Genomic DNA, 22,517 nt, shown 5'->3' on the forward strand with positions numbered 1-22,517 from the left:
AGGTCTAAACGAAGTCTGAACCGCGTCTAAACCAGGTCTAAAACAGAACAACACTATTGCTAAACCAGCTCTAAAGAAGGATTGGCCCAAAACAAAGTAACACCTATAAAAGTGGCCTAGTCCAATGAGGTTCATTTGGTCTTCCGATAATTTATGTTATTAGGTATGAAAACAAACTCTTGCTCTGAAAAAACCTGACAGTTTTGACTGGACAGAAGGACCGCAAGGGAGCAGTTAAAATGGTCAGGATATTAAAACAAACTCTTGGTGCCACCTATGAAAGTATTTGCCCTGCCAAGTCCCACAGATCTAAACCAGGACTATGCCAGGTCTAAAAAAGGTCTAAACCAGGTCTATACCCAAGTCTGATCCAGGTCTAAACCAGGTCTAAGACAGGATTAAACCAGCTTTAAAATAGAACTACACTAGGTTATGCTAATTCTAAACAAGGATTAGCCCAAAACAAAGTCCCACCTATAAAAGTATTTGCCCTGCCAAGTACCAGGGTTCTAAACCAGGACTATACCAGGTCTAAACCAGGTCTAACTCAGAATTAAACCAGGATTAAGCCAGGTCTATAATACAACTACACTACTGTTATACTCGTTCTAAACAAGGATTAGCCCAAAACCAAGTACCACCTATAAAAGTATTTGGTCTTCAGAGTACCACAAATCCAAACCAGGTCTATACCAGGTATAAAAAAGGTCTAAACCAGGTCTATACCAAGTCTGAACCAGGTCTGAACCAGGTCTAAACCAAGTCTAAACCAAGTCTAAACCAGGTCTAAACCAGGTCTAAACCAGGTCTAAACCAGGTCTAAACCAGGTCTACACCACTGCAATACTGGTTCTAAAGAAGGATTAGCCCAAAATCAAGTACCACCTATAGAAGTATTTGGCCTTCCGAGTACCACAGTTCTAAACTAGGACTATAGCAAGTCTATACCAGATCTAAAAAAGGTCTACACCAGGTATAAAAAAGGTCTATACCAGGTCTAAACCAGGTCTAAGGCAGGATTAAACCAGGTCTAAAATGGAACAACACTATTGCTATACTGGTTCTAAGCAAGGATGAGCCCAAAACCAAGTACCACCTGTTTGACTTTCCGAGTACCACAAATCCAAACCAGGACTATACCAGGTCTAAACCAGCCCTAGACCAGGATTAAACCAGGTCTAAAACAGAAATACACTACTACAATACTACTTCTAAACAAGGACAAACGAGGAGCTTGCGTGTGCGTCATAGTTTTGAGAATTACAGTTTTATGACATCTCAACATTCGTACATTTTAGTCCTTATTTATTTACAAAAAGACTCTGTGATAAATACTGCCATAGATACAGAAAGTTGACTGGAATACTAATTATTTTATCATTAATATTGTACAGCTGTCTCATATCTCTTAAAGCACTGAGTGACACTTCATATATAGGCCTACTTTGATCTGTACTTTCTCCCATCATTACAGCTGTTGCATTTCAAAGTGCAAGCTGTTTATCCGGGATTGCGTCATATTTTTTGTTCATCGTAGTTTATATATTTGATCTGGATTCAATACTCGATACATAAAAAGCGCTGGTGATTGAAATAGCTTGTTATGATTTGCTGTTCTGCATGTGGCGGGGCTCGTGGTGAGTGTTCAGGCGTTGCTCTTGAAGGCGAGGAGGATCATGCTGGTCTGGTGGGTGAGGCGGTTGGCGCTGGCAAAGACGTTAGCCACTCTGCAAATAAGGGGCACATGTCAATCACACCGCAGCGAAACCATGACAATAGAATTACAATTGATTCAGAAAATGTTTTGATCAGATTGAAAAGGACAGTGGGATCTTGATAGAGCAGAAGCCAGCATCTGTCTACAGAAGAGGGATGAGGGAACAAAGAAATAGTTACAATATTATGGTATTTTCTGATCTATATTATGATTCTGTTTCCTTGTCAAAAAACTGTTGTGTTTTATTTAATTCACACATATTTAACACACAAATTCTGCATATTTAGGCTCTCCATCTCCTTTTCATTACCCTGATTCATCAGATGGTTTCACTTTGTGGAAACCGTCTGACCTCGCAGCATTAGGATTCGTTCACTCCACAATAGGCGGGTACTTTTTTATTTAACCAATCACTGCTATTTGGTCGTGAAGTATGTAATGCGCTGCTCACTGGTCTAACTGGTATATTAAGCTTTTCCCAAATCTTGTAGGAAGAAGGGCACTAAGATATTTCCCCTTGATAAAATACACCAAACATTCTCTTTGTTACGGCTTTAAATCCTCAATCTCGGGAATCGTTACCAACACAGAATGTATGGCTTCGTCTACATCCATCTCGACCGCTTTGTTTACTGTTGTACTGAACCACAAAAGGGACCCAGTCATGGCTTCACAGCTCTTTGCTGATTGGCCAGTGCACGGTCTACAACTTCTGGGGTTCTTGCAAACCGTGTAGTGTATTCCGATTTCTGACGTAGTCGCTGAAGAGAAATGAAATTGAGAGGCACTAGGTAGTGCCAGCCTGGCTACCTTTTCATACACCTTCACTAGAATCATTTGGATAATTCCTGCACTGGTATTTCTAATTTCTACTAAATAAAACGTAAAAGGTAGACGTTAAATTGAACATTACCACTACGTGACAACACAAGGTGGAACAGAGCATTGTGAGTTTTAGAGATGTACCGTACATATAGACTAATAAGAATGATGGATTACTCAAAACTTTGAATCAAACAACACACATCTCCAAGTATGTTTTTGAGGTAACAACATTCTAACATGGCTTAACGCTCACAACAGTAAATTTTGCATAATTTTATAGGAAATGTAAACAATACTTAAAATTGTGCAGTCAAATACACATTTGCAGCTGCCCATTCTCAGAAAACTGTTTTATAATTATAGAGCTCTGGATTGTGTAGTCACATTTCAAAGAATTTTCGGTTAGTCTAATGTTAAAGGTGCATTGTGTAACTTGTCTGGTGAAGGGCCCGTCAAACGCTTTTCTTTTTACAACTTTATTTATCAACATTTTCAGTTTAGAACAAACACTCCAAAACAACAACAAAAAAACAACAAAGGGCAAGCTCACTGTTGGTGCCAGATAATCGTTAAAACACACTGTAAGCATAAAATACAATAAAATAAATAAAAAATATAAATTAAATAAACAGAATTAAATTAAGACGTTTAAATTCTATATGCTTTACAAAACGCTTTTCTCCATGGAGATGTTATTGCTTTGTCTGAAATGCTTCACAGTATGGTATTAAAACTTTCTATCTTCATGGAGACCAAACCAGACCAAGTTACAGGTCAGATCTGTGGAGAGGCAGCCCTGCTCACAGTCAGAATACCTGTTTTTGAAGGCATTTTCGAGCTACAAAACCAAATGTAATTGAGTAAATATAAGGTAGAGCTGTTTAATGTCATATTGTGGAATATTACAGGCAGAGCAAAGATATATCCATAGAAAAAAGCAGCCGAACCGAAAGTTACACAATGCACTTTTAACGCAATGGAGGATTTTAGGATGCTAGTAGTGACCCTGCAGCTTATCGGATTGTTCAACTGCTTGTTTATTTGCTTTACGCTCTTTTGGCTAAAGTTTTTGGCGTTCGATTCCAAGCTCTAGTCAATATTTTGAGAAGCCCAGTGGCACAGTTAAAAAAAATCTGCAAAGTACTGTTACTGTTACTCCAACGCCTACTCCTATTTTAAAGGCGCACTGTGTAACTTTTTGGTTGGGGATCTGTCACCTGCTTATTTCTATGGATATGACATTAAACAACTCTACTTTACATAAATGAAATTACAGGTGGTTTTATAGCTCAAAAATTCTGAGAAAAACAGGCATTCTGACTGTGAGCGGGGTCGCCTTTCCACAGATCTGACCTGTAACTTGGTCTGGTTTGGTCTCCATGGTGATAGAAAGGTTTAATGCCACACTGTGAAACATTCCAGACAAAGCAATAGCATCCCCATGAAGAAAAGCATGTGATGAACCCAACACCAGAAAAGTCACACAGTGCATCTTTAACCTTCTAAGAACAAATCTGGTCTTTCATTATTTCCACTTGTGTGATTTATTGTTTTTGTGTCTTAAGCAGAGTATGGCTCAAATATTTTTTAATTAGTGAGAATGAGAATCAATAGAAGAAATGCCACGACTTACTTTCCGTCTTTGAAGTAGACCTTGAGCGTGTCACTGAAGTTCTTGGAACACTTCACAAACTCTTTCTTCTGCTCCATGGCCTGGACAGTGAGCACAGTGACACAATGTGACAGTGTTTATGTTTACAGCTGTATACTATACTAATACACTACCACTCAAAAGTTTTAGAACACCACACTTTTTCCATGTTTTTTTAGTGTTTACTGTTGACCAAAACATATTCTAAACTTTTAATTCATGAAAGTGTCCACCTTTGGCAGATATAACAGCTAAACACACTCGTGGCTCGTTCTTTTTACAATAGAAATCAAATATTCTTCAGAAACTTCTTCCCAAGTCTGTTGCAGAAGTTCCCATAAATGTGTGGCACTTGCAGGTTGTTTGGCTTTCACTCTTCTGTCCAGTTCATCCCAAAACCAGCTCGATGGGATTTGCTGGCCACTCCATGTTTTCAAGCTCACCATCTTGTTCTTTTTTCCTGAGGTAGTAGACTAGTGTTTTGTTATCTTTTATCTTTCTCTTAACCTCTATCTGTTCAGTTCTTGCATTTGTACCATTTCAAGCTCTTTGTTGGACTTGCACGGCCTGAATTGCAATAAACTACTGGAAAAATTAGGGTGTTCTAAAACTTTTGACCAGTAATGTATGTGCATGTAGCAACCAATGATGTAATAATGGGGCCAATAATGTAATAAATTCTGGCCAAAAATAACATAATAACCAATAATGTAATAACTAGCGATGTAACAATAACCACAATACCATGATATCGTATCATCAAAGGTCGCACAATAATATCGTGGACCATTACGGTTTATCAAACTACAAGTCTTTTTGTTTAAAGTAATAGCTAAAGAAAAAAAACAGAGGGAACTACATAGACCATGATCCTTTGCTCCATTTCAGTGTAGACTACATGGGAAAAAAACTATTCTAAGCACTTTTATCTTTTATTTCTTTGGGTAAAATCTTGTCAAGGCATTTTAAGAGGAAAAAGTAATAGTTTTGTTAGCTTCCACAAAATCTCGCAATAAATATCGTATGCATATTGTGAAAATACGGTACAAAGAGATTTGCATCTTGTTACATTCACAGTAATAATCAGCCAATAATGTAATAACTTTAGCTAGTCAGTAACTTAATAACATTGTGCCAATAAAATAATAATTTATTACCATACATTATTATCTGGGAAAGGGAAAAAACATGTCATAATATAATAACTGCAGCCAATAATGTAATACTTGTTATTTTTTGTATTACGTAATTGGCCGGTTATTACAACATAAGCTTATTACATTTAAAATCAGCCAAATTTATCATGTTATTGGCCATTATTACAGTTCTGGTTGTTATTACGTTATCATTTGGTACACGTGTGCATTTTCATACCCGTCTGTTCTGATACTGGTGCGTTTTGAAGATGGCGTTCACAGTGTCCAGCAGCTCCTTGATGGCACCAGCGATGTCCCTGGAAGAGTGAGAGAATATAAAATGTTTGATCAGGTGTCGTCTCATCCCGGATTTCATTTCAAATAAACTTTCCGTGTTGAGAAAGTAACTTGGCTCAAACTCTTACTGACTTTGATACGGGAAACATGACAAATCAGTGTTTTTTTATTTCAAAATTTCTTTCAAAGATCAAATGAACCAGGTTATAATGATGTTCAGAATCTGGTGTAATCCCGCTCTTTTTGTCAGCATTGAGAATAGTGGATTTTCACCAATGTTTTTTTTATTTTTATCACATTTTTAGCTTTATGCATTTTCACATTTTCGCATTTTTATTTGTTGCTTTTATTTATGATTTACTCTCTTTTATTGTCTTAATGTATTTGGAAACTGTCATGTGCTACATAAATAAAGTGGAGTGGATTGAAAGTTTGCTCTTCTCCACTGCTGCTGAGGGAAGACCTTAAATTTATGCTCTAACGGCCGTCTGTCTTGAGCAGAGCGGGGATTGAACCTCCAACCTTTTAGCTATTAAATGACCTGCTCAGCCTCCCGTGCCCCGGAGTGGTATGGTAAAGGTCGCTTTTGTCATTTATTTTACAATTTAGTATCTCAACAGGTTCTGCACTTCTGTCCGCTGAAAAATGGGAGATCTTTCTGTGTAGAGTAGTGCTGTTATGATAAAATTTTAAACTCAATTTCGATATTAAGGAATTCACTCAGTACTCGATACGATACCACAAAGATGATAATAATACTACTTTCTTTAGCATGAGATCTTACACTAGTTATGGTAAATCTAAAATTGACGCTAAAAATGTGGAAAGCTCAAATTGTGTCCTGAGTATTTAGTTTTGATATTAGTTTTAGTATCGATTAGTATCTGATTTTCAATACTTTTGACAACCCTAGTGTGGAGTTTGCAGGTTATGTTAGTTTGAATCCAGAAAAAAGCCCATTGGCACAGCACTGACAGGTTGCCTTGACATCCAGTAAAAGTTGTGACTTCATGCTGGGTCCAAAGACAAAAACTGTGCAAAAGAAAAAAAAAAAAAAAAAACAGATCCACACTGCAGTTTTATTTTAGTGGCACCACAATGTGACGTTTCAGACAAGAAACATCACATTGTGGCCGAGGTGGGTCCAAGTCGTTGTTTTCCAAGTCTAAAGTAAGTCTCAAGTCTTTGACCTCAAGTCTGAGTCAAGTCCCAAGTCAAAAACAGGCAAGTCCAAGTCAAGTCTCGAGTCACTGGTCGATAAATCCAAGTCAAGTCCAAGTTGTCTGCTCTGAGCTTCAAGTCATTTCAAGTCTTTAAACCATCTTAGATTTTTGCAATTTATATGAATTTTAAACTAAATTGTACTTAAAAAGTCATGGTATATTTATGTAAGAGTATTTAAATAAGAGTTGTAGAAATGCAATTTAAAAAAAAAAAAAAAGTCTTGACAAGATCTTAGTGTGAATCATTATGGTCAGAATAGAAAGGATTCAGATTTAAAAGTGCTTAAAAACAATTATTTTATCATGTTATCTGCACTGAGATGGAAGGATCATGTTCTGTGTAGTTCCCTCTGGTTTACTGTATTGTACTGTATATACTGCATCGTACTGTATATTACTATAGTGCATTTGAGGATACCATATCACATTACTTCAGTTACTGTTGCCATAGTAGCAAACACAGAAGTGGGAGGGACATGTTCCAGTTTAAAATTAAGTACCGCATTCATCAACTGTTAAGAGAAAAGTATTTTCTAAAAACACTTTTTAGGAGAAGCATCAAGTCTTCTCAAGTCACAGGCCTCAAGTCCGAGTCAAGTCCCAAGTCACTGACCTTAAAGTCCAAGTCGAGTCCCAAGTCTTAGTCCATTTTATGAAGTCAAGTCTCAAGTCCTAAAATAGTGACTCAAGTCTGACTCAAGTCCAAGTTACGACTTCCCCACCTTCCCCACCCACGAGTCCCCACCTCTGCATTGTGGTGTCATTAAGAAAAAAAAAAAGTCTACCTTATTGACTCTTATATCATAGGTTCAATGTTCTAAATGTGGAGCGCTTACTTGATGGTCTGTAGGAAGCGCACTTTGTCTTGGATTTCGTCGGGGACGGTGCTGAGGACACGTTTAAGAGCGCGGGCTTTCTTATTCAGGGTTTGGAGCTCTGGCTCCTTCCTGTCAATCATCAGAGCTGCACAAACCAGAGAAAAACACACACTTCAAACATTTGAGATCAGCAGCGCATGCAAATAAGGAGACGGATAAAACAAAAGGCAAAAGCTGTTGTATAACATTTTGTTGTGCGCTGTGTAACTTTTCTAGTGGAGGTTCTACCAAGTGATTGTCTCCGTGCAATGTTCTTCAGTATTGCATTAAAATTAGTCCAAATTCACATCTGTGGAGAGGCAACCACACTCACAATAAGATGTTTTCTGAGGTATTTTTTCACTATATTAAAATATATTCAGTTAAAGGCATGAATGAAAAGTTTAATGCCATATTGTAGAACATTTCAGGCAAAGTAATGACATCTCCATGGAGAAAAGTAGGTACAAAAGTTACAAAATTCACCTTTAAAGTAGCACTACTATCATTACAAAATCACTTGTCACATTTATGAGATTCTATGAGTATTTGAAACAGATGTGAATACAGAAAACTGAGTACTGTCCAAAATTGTACAACCAATTTTATGGCAGCTACACAGTCGTCCGATGTGCTCAGTTCACACAGTATGTAGATTCAAGACTCTCAATTACACCAGTGTTATTCCATTACTGTAGTATAGCAGTATTAATGTGGTTACCCATGTATTTTGTATGCACATAAATTACCTTCCTCTAGTCTAAAACAAAGTAAAGGCATAATAACCACCATGCTTTTGAACTTTCACTCAAATCTATATGCACATGCTAATTCATTCCAGCCATCAATCACTGTACACACTGGCCCAAGAAATTCAATTACACAGTGAGGCCGAGAGCCATTTGGAAACAGAGGGGAGTTCTGTAGTGGAGAAACAGCTCCACCTAGTGTTACATTTTAATACTGTGTGGGTCATGGTGGAAAAAGAAAAAGTCTCAGTTCAGTAATGATCCAGCCTGTTGAAATGCCTTTGAGAAAATGCATTTGAATGTCAGTCTAGAGCAAATTACAATAGATCATTTGATTCATTGTTGTTTTCAGTTTGGAGATTGATTAATTCTTCCAGATGTAACTCTATGTAACTCTATTAAAAATATTTTCAGAAAAAAAATATGAAAATAAATTACACAAAAATAACAACAAATATAGCCGCAAGCGGCAATGATCAGCCCTCGCATGCGCCTACACCTCGTCCCGCAAACGCCGCACCCCACAAACACGCGCCCTGCAAATGCTGTGCCTCACCCTAATAACCCTAAGCTTAAACCTAACCCTAGTCATAATCCTCCCCATAGCCCCAACCCTAGCCCTAACTCTTAACCTAACCCTTACATTTTACATAATTTTTGCATGTATTTATTAAAACAAACAGGAGTGGTTGCAATATACATTTTTGTTTCTTTTGCCAAGATGCATCTGGCTACAAAATTTTATTTATTTATTTTTAAACTTTGTGTAAGGACATCTCATTGGCAAGAGCAGATTTTGTGCTTGTTGCCATGGCAACACCATGTAAATGGGGTGTGGGCATCACTGAGGTTTTTAATCGAGACCATGTCAGAAATGTGTATACCAAATGTTATGTAAATGACAAATAAAACGTTATTGCTCTGTTCAAAATATCTAGGGTGCTCTACTGCACGCATTTTTTTATTTTCTTACAAGAATCTGTTCAGGGTCTGGGTGTGAACCCACGATTAAAATTTGAGTGAAATCGGTTAAAGTTTGTGCAAATTGCTAGGGGGTGCCTTTGCTCCCACTTTTCTTACATCAATCTGTTCAGGGTCGGGGTGTGAACCCATGATTAAAATTTGAGTTTGACCAGGACTAAACCAGATCAAAACCAGATCAAAACCAGATCAAAACCAGATCAAAACCAGATCAAACCAGATCAAACCAGATCAAAATCAAGATTCCATCATGGAGACATCTTGTGTCAGCCAATGACCCAGCAGCATGGAGATGATGTCACATTCTATATGTCACATCATGTGACTTTTGCGCCCTATAAAAGGCACGAACACTTTTGGAACAAACACAACTTCTCAGGACACTGGTGAAGACGCACACAAACATGGACAGCTCGAACACTTTCTCCTCAAAACCCTGGCACCTCCATACATTAGAGGATGACGCCCACCTCTACTACGAGGACTTCGACCTGGAGGCTCTGCTCTGCCCCACACCATCAGGCGGCGTTCAGAAGCCAGCAGAGACCCAACTGGTGTCTCCCAACATCCAGAACTCCTCAAACCCTGAGGAAAGAAGTCCAGTCCAGGAACTTCCACCCCTGGAGGACAGCGCTCTGGTCAGAGAGCTGTGTGTAGAGTTGGAGCGGACAAGGGCCCAGCTTGCAGATCAGATCAAAAAGAACTTTGCTTTGGACTGCAAGTTTAACACTGAGGGGAAGATGGCCAAAGAAAGGCCTTGGAGCTCACTAATGCTCTTCAGGAAAAAGACAAACAACTACAAGAAGAGGTTAGAGCACAGAAGCAGCTCCAGGACCTGTATGAATCTAAAGTACAGGAAAATGAGCACTTAAAACACGAGCTGGACAACTCCAATGAAGTCATGGGAAAGGTGAGCAAAATATGCAATATGCATAAACTCACCAAAACTCTTCAGGAGAAGGACAAACAGCTAGAAAAAGAAGTTAGCGCACATAAGCACCTTCGTGACCTATATACTACTATAACACAGGAACATATGCAGCTAATACAAAAGCTGGCCAACTCCGATGAAGTCACAGAAAAGTCTGATGAAAAAGACTTGGAGTTGCAAAAACTTACTGCTACTCTCCAGAAGAAGGAAAAGGAACTACAAGATCTAGAGAACACACATAAAAAGATCCACGTCCTGTATAATGTTAAAGTACAGGAGCATGTACAACTCAGGCAAGAGTTTGCCAACTTCAAAAAAGTCAAGGAAAAAACGAATGAAAAAGACTTGGAGTTGAAAGAGCTCAAAGCTAACCTCCTGACAAAAGAGAAAGAGCTGGAAAATGAAGTTAGTGCGTACAAAGAAATAAGATGTCTGTACAACAAGTCAGTGGCAGACAAAGTAGAGCTCAAATAAGAGCTGTTCAACACCAGGAAAGTCAATGAGAAGTTGAAAGAACAACTTAAAGAACTTGCAGTGGCGAGTCAAACCACTTGTGATGATGTTGGTGGAGATCAAACCACCAAAGCAAATGAGAAACTGTCCTGGAGGGTGCAGGAGCTGACTTCTGAACTTTATTCAGAACAAGAGAAGCTCCATTTCCTGAAGCTTCATCGTGTCCGTGAAAGAGGACAGGGATTCAGCCGCCCAAAAGGAGCGGCCATAGTGGAGCAGCAGTGGAGGAGGCTCAGGCGTCAACAGCACTAGAGCACCTCCAAACACCACTCTTTACATGCATGAATAAAAATAATGACTAAAAATATTTAAATGTGTACTTTTGCCTTTATTTAGTACTTATTCCTGTTTTATTGTTTTGTTTTGTTTTGTTTTTTCACATTGTTTAATTCACATGCCAGTCATATAGCATACTGTGGTGGCTTGTTTGTATGCAGAAATTGGTAAAGTGAATGTACCAAAAATAATATAATACATCAGGGGTTTTCAGAGTGAATGCCTCCCCTTAGAGTAGGGAAAAACATCTGAGCCCACTGTACCAGGACTTAACCTGGTCTAAACCTGGTCTAAACCTGGTCTAAACCAAGACTTAACCAGGACTAAACCAGGACTAAACCTGGTCTAAACCAGGACTAAACCAGGACTAATCTTGGATTTGAGAGAGAGAGAGGGAGAACCCCGAGCAAGAGGTCTGTGCGGGACAGAATTTTCAGTCCTGCTCCCTCCCGCAAAGAATTGTAATTTTCATTCCCTCTCCCGCCCACATCAGCGATATTTTGTCCCGCTCCCGCCCACAAATCTTAACCTCTATAAAACACGGAGAAGTGAAAGGAATTGTCTAACATGTGCGCAAGATTAGACCACATCCGCAAGTTTAGGCTGCTTAAAATGTTTTTATTAAAGTCAAATAAAATATCCAGCACAAATGATGTATGATAGACAAATGTGAATCATTTGTATTTTTTACTTTACACTCATATTTAGTTTGCAGGATGCAATTTATTATCCCTCCTGCCTGCTCCCGCATTGTGCAGTTTCTCTCCCTCCCGTGCCCACAATGAGCTTTCAAAATGTGTCCTGTGCCGCACTGTTTTGCGTCGGGACCCGCTGGAGGCCCGAGGGAGGCCCAAGGGAGAGCAGGGTGTCCAAAAAGCACGACTGGGCGACGGCTGCGCTTAAAATACACCAAAAAAATACTCTTGGTGATATATCAATACAGCAGCCCATGATATCAATACTGTGTCATCACATTAAACGATACAATATATCGATATTTCAATATTTTTGCAAACCCCTAATTGTGAGAGTCATTTGTCCAAGTTATGCTTCATCATCATTTTGTCATTCATTTTCCAGTTCCCTTTCATTTTCCCAATTCATTTTCATGTAAAATCATAAATACTTAGACTAAAATGTGTTAAGTTAAAATGGCTAAAACTCAGAATGGATTAAAAACAGGGTCTGTGCTACCACTCCTGTTTTAAGGCAAGCGTGCGTCATCACACACCGAGTTGTGTGGGAGCACTCAGATTTCTACCTGTGAATGAGGATTGTTTATTTTTCCATTATTAAAACGAAGTAACGGTATTTTTGTCTCCTTGTTCACTGGTTAAACTTTCATACCTGTAGCTCATGGTGGCAATGGTCGCTATGTTAACTGATTCACACATTTTAAAATTTTATCCTATTAAAATCAAATGACAAGGTTTCAATAACTATGTCCTCCAAATAAACAATAGAGAGAGAAGTGCTCCAAACCGCACGCTTAACTGTGGACCTGTCAATTAAAAATGCCCAAGCTGACCACTAACAATTAGAAATGACTGAATCTCAATCTTGATTAAAACTGTATTATTTCCACAGGTCTATAGAGTTGTGTGATTTTTTCTACCACTCAGACAAACAGAGTAGCGCATACAGCCGCTTACCTTCAAATTCTTCATCAGCCATCCGGAGCAGACACTCATGGTAGTTGACTTGTATCTTTTCCTTCTGCAGTATTTTTAATAGAATCTGTTGTGTAAGCCCTGGACTGCGTTTTTCTGCCTGGAGAAGCACAATGGAAATGGCATTCAGCAACACAACAATGAAATCAATATGAAGACAAAACCGAGCATTGCAGAAAGTTAAATATATTTTCAGAGAGGAAAGATGGGAGTTATTGTGTAAAAGTAAGCCAGGAGAAAGAAACGCACCTCCATAAAGGCTGCTTTCAAGGTCTGTGCGGCGGAGGATGTGTCATCTTTTTCCAACTGAAAGATAAAAAAAGTCTGTTAAGGTTTCTGACCACTTTAGATCTGTGTTCAATCAAGAGAAATTAGATCATGTTTTATGCCACGGATATTACAATTAAAAGTTTTTAGCTATGATGGGGTTATTAGAAAAGTAGTATAAATTTTTCTGGGCCATATAAGGACAGAAAAGCATTTAAAATTAAGTGACATTCCTGAAATATACTATATGGCAATCTCTTTTTAGGAATGAAAGTGAATGATGATTTTTGTATTTTTATTTATTTATTTAGTCATTTTTTCATATTTGTATTTTATGATTTATTTTGTCTGTCAGTGTTTCATCTGACAACAGTTCTTCCAAACTTTTATACTGGAACATTCCTTTTTTAAAGATGCACTCTCTAACTTCTGATGGCGGGTATGCTGCTCTATCTGCTCATCTTTATTGAGATTTTATTGCTTTGCCAAGAATATTTCTCAGTAGGGCATTAAACTTCTCTGTCGGGAAAAGCAGATGACGTCACCTGGCCAAGTTACAAGTCAGATCCATCTGTGGAGAGGCACTATGTAACTTTTTGGTTGGGGGTCATCTGCTTGTTTCTATGGAGATGTCAACACTCTGCCTAGAATGTTCCACATATGACATTAAACAGACATACCTTACATTTATTCAATTACAGGTGGTTTTATAGCTCAAAAATACCGAAAAAGAACAGGCATTCTGACTGTGATACTTTCGTCTCCTTGTTCATTGGTTAAACGTTCATATCAGTAGCTCATTGTGACAATAGTCGCTATGTTAACTGATTCATTTTAAAAAAATGTTATCCTATTAAAAACAAATGATACGGTTTCAATATATGTCCTCCAAATAAACAATACACACAGAACTGCCCCAAACCACACGCTTAACTGTGGACCTCTCAAATAAAAATGCCAAAGCTGATCATTGACAATTAGAAATGACTGAATCTAGAAAAACAGGCGTTCTGACTGTGAGTGAGGTTGCCTCTCCACAGATCTGACCCGTAACTTGGCCTGGTTTGGTTTCCATGATGATACAAAGGTTTAATACCATACTGTGAAACATTTCTGACTAGGGGTGTGCAAAAATATCAAAATATCAATAGGTCGTATCGTTTAATGTGATGATACAGTATTGATATTGTGGGCTGCTGTATCGATATTATTTTTTGGTATATTTTACTAAATAATTTTATTACAGCGCTACAGTTTAGTTGTTTGTTTGTGAAGGAAACTTGATTATTGACATTTTCACCGTTTTGAGGATTAAAATGGGTGTGTTTCCTTTTCACTTTGCACAGGAAGTGGTTTAACAAAGACTTTTAGTATCACAGCCATGATTAAGCTTTTATTTATATTGAACCATATCAATTGATTTGAAATATCATATCATATTGAACCGAAAATGCACTGTATCGAGATATGTATCGTTTCATGGCCTATGTATTGAGGTATGTATTGTATCGGCAACTTCTTAATGATATCAGCCCCATTTCTGACAATAACGTCTCTGTGAAGAAAACTATTTGAAGACCTTCACCAAACAGTTTACACAATAGCAGAATTTAACAATGAAATAGTGTAAGGTTTTTAAAGATTTTAAAAGCACCTGTGCCTAAACCATTGCAGAGCAAAGTGCAAATGCTATACGGTGAAAAGTCATTACCAAGATGCTAAAATGCAGTATGGACAATATTTCACGCGCTCAGACCGATTACTGTGACATTGAAACCTCTTTTATAACTTATTATTGTGAAATTAAAATTACTTACCCACAATCAGAAAACAATTCTATACTAAAAAGTCAAAAAGTAAGATGTTGTGGGCTAGATGAGTCTCTCGGTGGAATTATCAGCTCACGACAGGTGCGTACTACAACCTGCTAATTCACCTTGACATGAACGATATGTAACCGCGTAGCCTTTGACCCGATATAAACCATCAACGTAGTCTAAAAATAAAAGTACAACCTATAATCGTACGGTAGAGTTGGCATGTGCTCTGCCCTTGTTATGTTTTTCCAGGAAGCATTCAGAACAGGTAAGCCACACAGTAATGAAGCGGTGAATGTGTTTGCTGTTTTGGGCTGTGCTGAGAGGCGTGTCCAGGAGAACAAATTGTAGTTTTTTGTATAACCTGAAACACGCGCTGTTACGGGTATAGCGTCCCCTGTGGACTACAAATCCCATACTGGTAGCTAGAATGGGCCATGCTAGCGCCAACTGTGACTAGAAATACGATTCGAAAATAAGTTTAATGGTGACTTTGGGTCCTATAAATATCTCATAATCTCATTGTGATGTTGTTTTTTAATTCAAATATGAAAGTTTTATTTTAAATCAATGTCAAAAGTTTTTTTTGACTGAGTTCATAGTTTTTTAGTTTTGTTTTGTTTTTTACAATAATAAAATAAATAAATAAAAGACAAATACAATGCAAAAGGTCTTATACATCTGCATTTCTTTTTTTTATTCTAATTAATTACACACAACATAAATACAACATATTATACAGCAACAATACAATATAATAGTACTAAAACAACAAAAAAGTGCATTTAAGAGAAAAAGATGGTAGCAAGGGGAGTAGAGTTCATTCAGTCTGAGACCATAGTGTCCAAGGGGATTTCACACATGCAGGAATACACTTTTTGAGCTTTAGGTCCATTCATATTTTTCAGAGATTTTGTATATAATTTGAGTTCGTTTTAAAACAAGAAAAGTTCAGAATTTTACATTTGTGGATGTAAAATTTGGCAAGACGTAATATTAAATTTACACAGAGTTCTTTTTTTTTTTTTTTTTTTACTTCTGCATACAATTGTTCAATATAACAGCTTGTTTAGATTTTATATGACACAAGGCTCTCTTAAATTGCAGAAATTCATTAAGATAAATTTGGAACAAGGGTTTTATATTTGAGAATTAGCATTTTTGAATAAACTGTTTGGCTATAATTCAAATATGTAAGTTATTGTTTATATCGCTTTGTTCGTTAACGCGAAAACAAAAGCGGAAACACAAATAGAGTACATTTCGCTGCGTGTGGTTACTCTTTGGCAGGTGTTGATTGGACCAATGGCGCGGGGTGGGCGGGGTCTGCGGCAAACGAGCTGCGGCGCTGGAGGAGAACAGCAGAGCTCTCCGCGCACATCTCCATCCATCTGCCCACACCTGACCCACGATTATCGGTAAGACACGCTTCCATCTAACGCTTACTCCGTCTCCTTCACTGGATCACCCCCGATTACGACAAATAACCCGATTTTACGCACTTTATTCTGCATGTGAAACGTGAAAAGACGCACCTGCTTAAATTTTGCGTTTAAATTTAAGAAGCAAGAAATGCACAGGCGATTTTTTGCGCGTCTATGGTAACGCCAGTTTGCAATCAACATGTGTAGGATTGTTATAGGAGGAGGGTGGGTGGTGGAGCGGATAAGGATACAAAACACGCTTCTCTAAACCTGGTTTTGCGTTTTAACACCACCTTTGGCTGTTGAATTGTCACGGTTTCCTGCGCGGTTGCTTTTCTTGTACATTGCAAACCAGCTTGCATTGCAGTGTGGTTTTTGTCCTTGAAATGCAGGCAAAGGCGCATATGAGTGGATGTGTGTGCGTATTAACGAGAAATGTAGTAACCCACGGTCCCATCCCATCCCCACCCCTATGTACACACCGCGAATTACAGGTTAATCTACGTAAACAAATAATACATGAGAATATCCTTTACGTGGTGGTTGTGTCATGTTATTCTAGGTAACCATGCGAGAAAAGAGGGCAGGCGTGCAAATGTAAGGCTATTCTTTGTAAAGCAAAAGTTGTGCCATAATGACCCCTATTCAGATTCAGACTTTGCTTTCAAACAGTACGACCATATGGCTATAATCTTAATGCTTAAATCCTTTTGCATTTGTATCAGGTTAATCTCTGGTGTTATGGAACCAGATGTTTTCTTGCAGTGATCTAGGGCAGTCTACTGTAATGTCTATTTTATAATAACATTTTAATATTATTGCTTGAGTTTTGCATAGTGTTCAAGTAAAAGCTGATGGTAATTGCAATACATAATAATATTGGTTTGCAAGGTTTGATTTCTGTTTTTGTTCCAATAGAATCGCTATTGTGTTAATTTAAAAATGAATAATAATAATATAAATAACACTTGTATAGCGCTTTTTGAGGTACTTAAAGATGCTTTACATGGAGAGGCAAATGAAGAAAGAAAGTTCATGAAAAGTGGTTTTAAAAAGATGGATTTTCAGGGCTTTTTTAAACATGGGCAGTGTAGAAGTGGATGTGTTTGGGCAGGGAGTTTCAACAGAGAAGGCCCTATCCCCCCAGGTCTTATAGTAAATTTAGTAGGGATATAACAATAACCGAAATATCGTGATATCGTATCGTCAAAAGTCTCACAGTAATATCGTGGGATGTCACAATATACTGAATCACAAGTTCCTTTGCTTAAATGCTTGGTTTTATTGTAGCAACAGCTTATAAACATCGGTAACTGCATATCCCATGAGTCATTTCAGTGCAGACGACATGAAGAAATATGTTTTTACTTGAATTCTTGGGATTATGATGGAAATAATTCTCACCAAAATCTTGCTAAGGTATTTTAAAAGCAAAAAAGTGTCCTATTTACAATTATATCAGCCTCTCCAAAATATCGCAATAAATATCGTACCGTGAGATCGTTACATCCCTAATGTTTAGTCCTGAAACTTAGCCATAAAATTAATTGTAATAGATATTTTTTTGCATTTTTCTCAAATTTAAAGATCTAAAACACCTTCTGTCTACTGTGCTACTGCAAAATCTCTAAGGTTTAGTTTTATCGGGGTGATGGAACAAAGATGAAGAACTCGGGGACTACATGTGGGCTAGAAAAAGGTGCATTGTCATCTATTTCTCGGCCAGATCATTTCTTGTAACACATTTCCTCCATATAGGCCTTGTATACGGTGTAGGTAGCTGTCAGCGAAGTCTGGAGAAGCGTACTGAAGCAATGGAGAGAGGAGGAGACTAGAAACATTGATTTAAATGCCAGGCTCTGTCAAATGTATAGCCCCCTGGATGATGGTAAAGAATAGCCCAGTTTTGGCGTTGATGTCTGCCTTTTCGTGTATTATTAGATTAGAATTTCTAAATGAAGATGATTTTTTTGTTGCGGTTATTTGGTGTTGCTCCAGTGGTAGTGACTAGTTACTAAATCCACGACTAATCCCAGTCCAAACAAACTTGAATAAATAAATACTGGTTTTGGGCATTTCGGTGTTTCTCAAAGGATATAAATTCTCTATTCTAATTTGCGCCCGGCTTGTTTACCTGTTTAAAGTTCTAGTTAATCACATTGTAAACTTCAGATTTTATCCTATTGCTTAAAGTTTTAGAGACAACACATCTCTCTGCTTCTCCGGCATCATTATTTCACCCCAGCCTGACTATTTCGTTCAATTTGGATGTTATTTCAGCTCATTTAAAAGGGCCCAATCGATACACTTTCTGAAGTTAAATCTACAACAGACGTATTCACTGACTTTTAAGGTGAACTATGCAACTTTTGACTTTGGTTGGGGGTTTGTCTCCTGCTTGTTTCTATGGATATGTCATTGCTTTGCCTGGAGTGTCCCACAGTATGACATTAAACAGCTCTACCTTACATTTATTCAATTACAGGTGGTTTTACAGCTCAAAAATACCAAGAAAAACAGCATTTTGACTGTGAGCGGGGTCACCTCTCCACAGATCTGACCTGTAACTCTCCATGGAGAAAAGCATTTGACGGACCCTCCCACCAGAAAAGTTACACAATGCACCTTTAAGCCCAAACCCTGTAATTATGGCTGGTCGCTTATGGAAAAAAATCATTATCACGATTATTTTGGTCAATACTGAAATCACGATGCTTCAAAGGATTATTTCAGCATTTCTCTCTCAAAAAAAACAAAACACTTAGAGCAGCTTTGCGATGTATAAAACATAAAATGAATAAACTATACTTTGAAAATGAAATAAGGCCTGGAAAAACATAAAAATATCCAAAATAAACAAAAAAAACAAAAATCCCCAAATAATTTCAACTCGGTTATATGAGTTTGGAAATTGTTTAACACACAATTAATTGCAAAGCCTTACCTGTAATCATGTTAGTTGTGATGGATGATTCAGACCAAGTGATTTTTGTTTTGATCAAATATCATGTAATACTGGGGTAGTGTGATGGAAATTTAATATTGTGAACTGAATACTTCTGTCTTTGTTTGTGTAAATGAATGTAATTTGTAGACTTAGATGAACTTTATTGATCCACAAGGGAAATTATTTAGACACGGTTGCTCTAACATCACAATATATTATAATAACAAAGAGCAAAAACATGAATGATAAATATAAAGTCTAAATAAGTAGCAAAAATATCAAGAAACTGGTGTCAAATAAGGCATAATGAGATAAATGTATATGTAAAAGTAAATCGCAATAGAAATAAGTAATAAAAATATCTCAGGAATATACAAGGAGAATAGTGCAAAGATTATATGATGATTGACATAAGGATGAGTTGTTGTACAGTTGTAGGGAGTATTATCCTTTACATTAGGGTGAGTTGTTGTACAGTTGTAGGGAGTATTATCTGTTACATAAGGATGAGTTGTTGTACAGTTGTAGGGAGTATTATCTGTTACATAAGGATGAGTTGTTGTACAGTTGTAGGGAGCATTATCCTTTAGATTAGGGTGAGTTGTTGTACAGTTGTAGGGAGCATTATCCTTTACATAAGGGTGAGTTGTTGTACAGTTGTAGGGAGCATTATCCTTTACATTAGGGTGAGTTGTTGTACAGTTGTAGGGAGTATTATCTGTTACAAAAGGGTGAGTTGTTGTACAGTTGTAGGGAGTATTATCTGTTACAAAAGGGTGAGTTGTTGTACAGTTGTAGGGAGTATTATCTGTTACAAAAGGGTGAGTTGTTGTACAGTTGTAGGGAGTATTATCTGCTACATAAGGGTGAGTTGTACAGTTGTAGGGAGTATTATCTGCTACATAAAGGTGAGTTTTTGTAGAGTTGTATTTGGAGTATAGTATGATATTTCAGCCCCAGTGCTTTTTGTTTCGTCCGATACCATGTAATACCAGGGCAGTGTGATGGAAATGTATATTGTGAAGAAAAGTTTCTGTCGTAGTCTCTTGTTTTTGTGTAAATGTGATTTCTACCTGAGACCCAGACCCGTTGTTAACACGTGTAAAGACTCAGCGGATACCGTCCCCACCCCGTTGGAAACTCCGTGTTGTCTTACCTGTTCTCGAATGTAAGTTAAGTTGATTGGCGCATGTCTGTGAAACCAAAGTCACTCTGCTTTGATATGTGATACGTTTCTTTCTTGATAGAGGAAACTTACTTGTCTGGATCTGCTGTAACAAAAGAATACACCTGCTTTGTCTGTATTCCAAAAACAAACCGAGCTTCGCAAATTGATTATTATTTACCATCAAGAGAAAAAAGCAGAAAAAAGCTTATTTATTCTTCAAGCGATCTACATTCTCCACAACAGAGATGTACATAATGTTTCTATAACAGTAGGATCGAAGTCAGTATCTAATACCAATTAATGTGTTAAAATGCATCGCTTCTCCACAAGGAATTTGATCATGAGCGGTTTCAAAATATTGAGTTTTGTTAAATTCTACCAAAAGTTCACAACATTTTGGTCCTATAAACTGCTGCTTACACTTCCCACCTCCCTGTTTACTTGCACTTATGGCTTTGACTTTGGCTCATTTTATCAAATTTGAATCAAATCAATATCCAGTCATTTCAAATCGTCAATGATCTGCCCTTTGGAATGACATATTGAACTGTTTATGGGGTGAAACGGCACTGGGGCTGTAGGGTTGGGTGTAAATGGATGCTAAAATAAGTATTACTCTGCAAGTTTGTTTTATACTTAACCTCTTCTTTTTGCAGCCTTTAGAAGTATTTTTAATGTATTTTATTTTATTTATCAAACATACATACTGCAATATTGTAACTAGACCTGTCACAATAACAAATTACAACAACAAATAACAAGCGCTTTGTGTTGCATTTTTTTGTATGAAACGCTCTCTATAAAAAAAGTTTGATTGATTGAAATTTTGAAGTGTGATATGATGCAAAAGATACATGAACAATAATATTAAAACTAACCTATGCCACTGACAAAAACCAAAAAGAGGAGATTTAAACCACAAAAGTATTCTAAATGTAACATATTATTAAAAACCATAAGCTGCAATAAATAAATAAATAGCAAAATTTAGTACTTCATTTGCATCTATAATGAGTCACTGAAGTTATTAATTCAATCTTTCAACAGCTTAAAGATGAATTAGTTACTGTGTAACTTTTCTGGTGGAGGGTCCATGGAGATGTTATTTCTTGCTCTGGAAAATTTCACAGTATTGCATTAAACCTTTCTATCTTCATGGAGACCAAACCAGACCAAGTTACAGGTCAGATCTGTGGAGAGGCGACCCCACTCACAGTCAGAACGCCTGTTTTTCTAAGAATTTTTGAGCTATAAAACCACCTGTAATTGAATAAATGTAAGGTAGATCTGTTTAATGTCATATTGTGGAACATTCTACACAGATCAGTGACCTATCCATAGAAACAAGCGGGTGACGGACCCCCAGCCATAAAGTTACACAGTGTATCTTTAAGTGTAATCTTTAAAATAAGCATAATTTGTGACAGAGCCAAGACATTTACAGACTTATTTGAGGGCATTTCTGATGGACTGTCATCAGGATAAACCAAAAAATACTGAGATTAATTTTTGTCAGTCAGTAGAGAGATTGTCAGACATTTCTTGCCCTATTGTTGCCGTCTTCACCTTCAAAACCTAAAAATATCGAGTTTGTACATACAGTCAATACACAGAGACAAATTGCCATACTTTTCTCGCCATATCTCCAGCCCAAGTGTTGACGTTTTCACCTTAACACCAGTAGCCTTTGCCCCTCTCCCCTGCTTTGTCTCCACAGTCTGTTTCCCTGTTTGGAGAAAGCCTCGAGTCTATTCTCTTTCACCACTGACCCAAAATACGGGCTGATCCAATTACTGTTCTGAGCTCCCACTGCGCCGCCGGAGCTGTTAGCGTGCAAATCCAAGTCTGCTTCTCCCAAAATTCTCAAAGAAATGGGACGCGCTCGAGTGTGGGGGGCCTGGCAAAGCATTGAGAGCAGTCCACCATCTTGCCACGCCGAGTCGGGGGTCCTGAGAGATGACTGGATTTCACCCAAAAGCTCATATTTGCATAAAAGCGACCTATTGTGTGCATTCAGAATTGTTTTTGTGCTTAATTGGCAAACATTTGTTGTTTTCAGAATCTAGAG

At 37.6% G+C, this 22,517-nt stretch overlaps 2 protein-coding genes across 3 annotated transcripts in view; one reads left to right on the forward strand and one right to left on the reverse strand.

Moving 5' to 3' along the window:
• Nucleotides 1-1,248: 1,248 nt before the first annotated feature.
• On the reverse strand, nt 1,249-16,301 carry LOC110171874 (programmed cell death protein 10-like). Its single transcript, XM_055166703.1, has 7 exons — nt 16,191-16,301; nt 13,076-13,150; nt 12,809-12,926; nt 7,686-7,812; nt 5,568-5,646; nt 4,176-4,255; nt 1,249-1,727 (listed from the first exon to the last, which is right to left on the reverse strand). Exons 1-7 carry the CDS (start codon nt 16,299-16,301, stop codon nt 1,646-1,648), a joined length of 672 nt encoding a protein of 223 aa, XP_055022678.1. The 3' UTR covers nt 1,249-1,645.
• The window catches only part of serpini1 (serpin peptidase inhibitor, clade I (neuroserpin), member 1), a 30,197-nt gene continuing 23,928 nt past the window's right edge, over nt 16,249-22,517 (forward strand). For both annotated transcript variants that reach the window (XR_008631488.1, XM_020937716.2), the window contains exon 1: nt 16,249-16,328. The gene's annotated coding sequence lies outside the window, so the exon portion shown is untranslated. The remainder of the gene's footprint in view (nt 16,329-22,517) is intronic.

This window comes from Boleophthalmus pectinirostris, unplaced genomic scaffold, assembly GCF_026225935.1.
Source record: "Boleophthalmus pectinirostris isolate CB_2022bp ecotype Guang Dong unplaced genomic scaffold, ASM2622593v1 HiC_scaffold_9, whole genome shotgun sequence".
NCBI classification, from domain to species: Eukaryota; Metazoa; Chordata; class Actinopteri; order Gobiiformes; family Gobiidae; genus Boleophthalmus; species Boleophthalmus pectinirostris.

What these genes read in the sequence shown, in the direction of transcription:
- LOC110171874 (XM_055166703.1), bottom strand. Translation starts at nt 16,301, where the DNA reads ATGGATGGAGATGTGCGCGGAGAGCTCTGCTGTTCTCCTCCAGCGCCG. An exon ending in TGAAAGCAGCCTTTATGGAG is followed by an intron (nt 12,927 to 13,075) that starts GTGCGTTTCTTT and finishes GTGCTTCTCCAG; the next exon opens with GCAGAAAAACGCAGTCCAGG. An exon ending in ACCAGTATCAGAACAGACGG is followed by an intron (nt 4,256 to 5,567) that starts GTATGAAAATGC and finishes CTCACTGTCCAG; the next exon opens with GCCATGGAGCAGAAGAAAGA.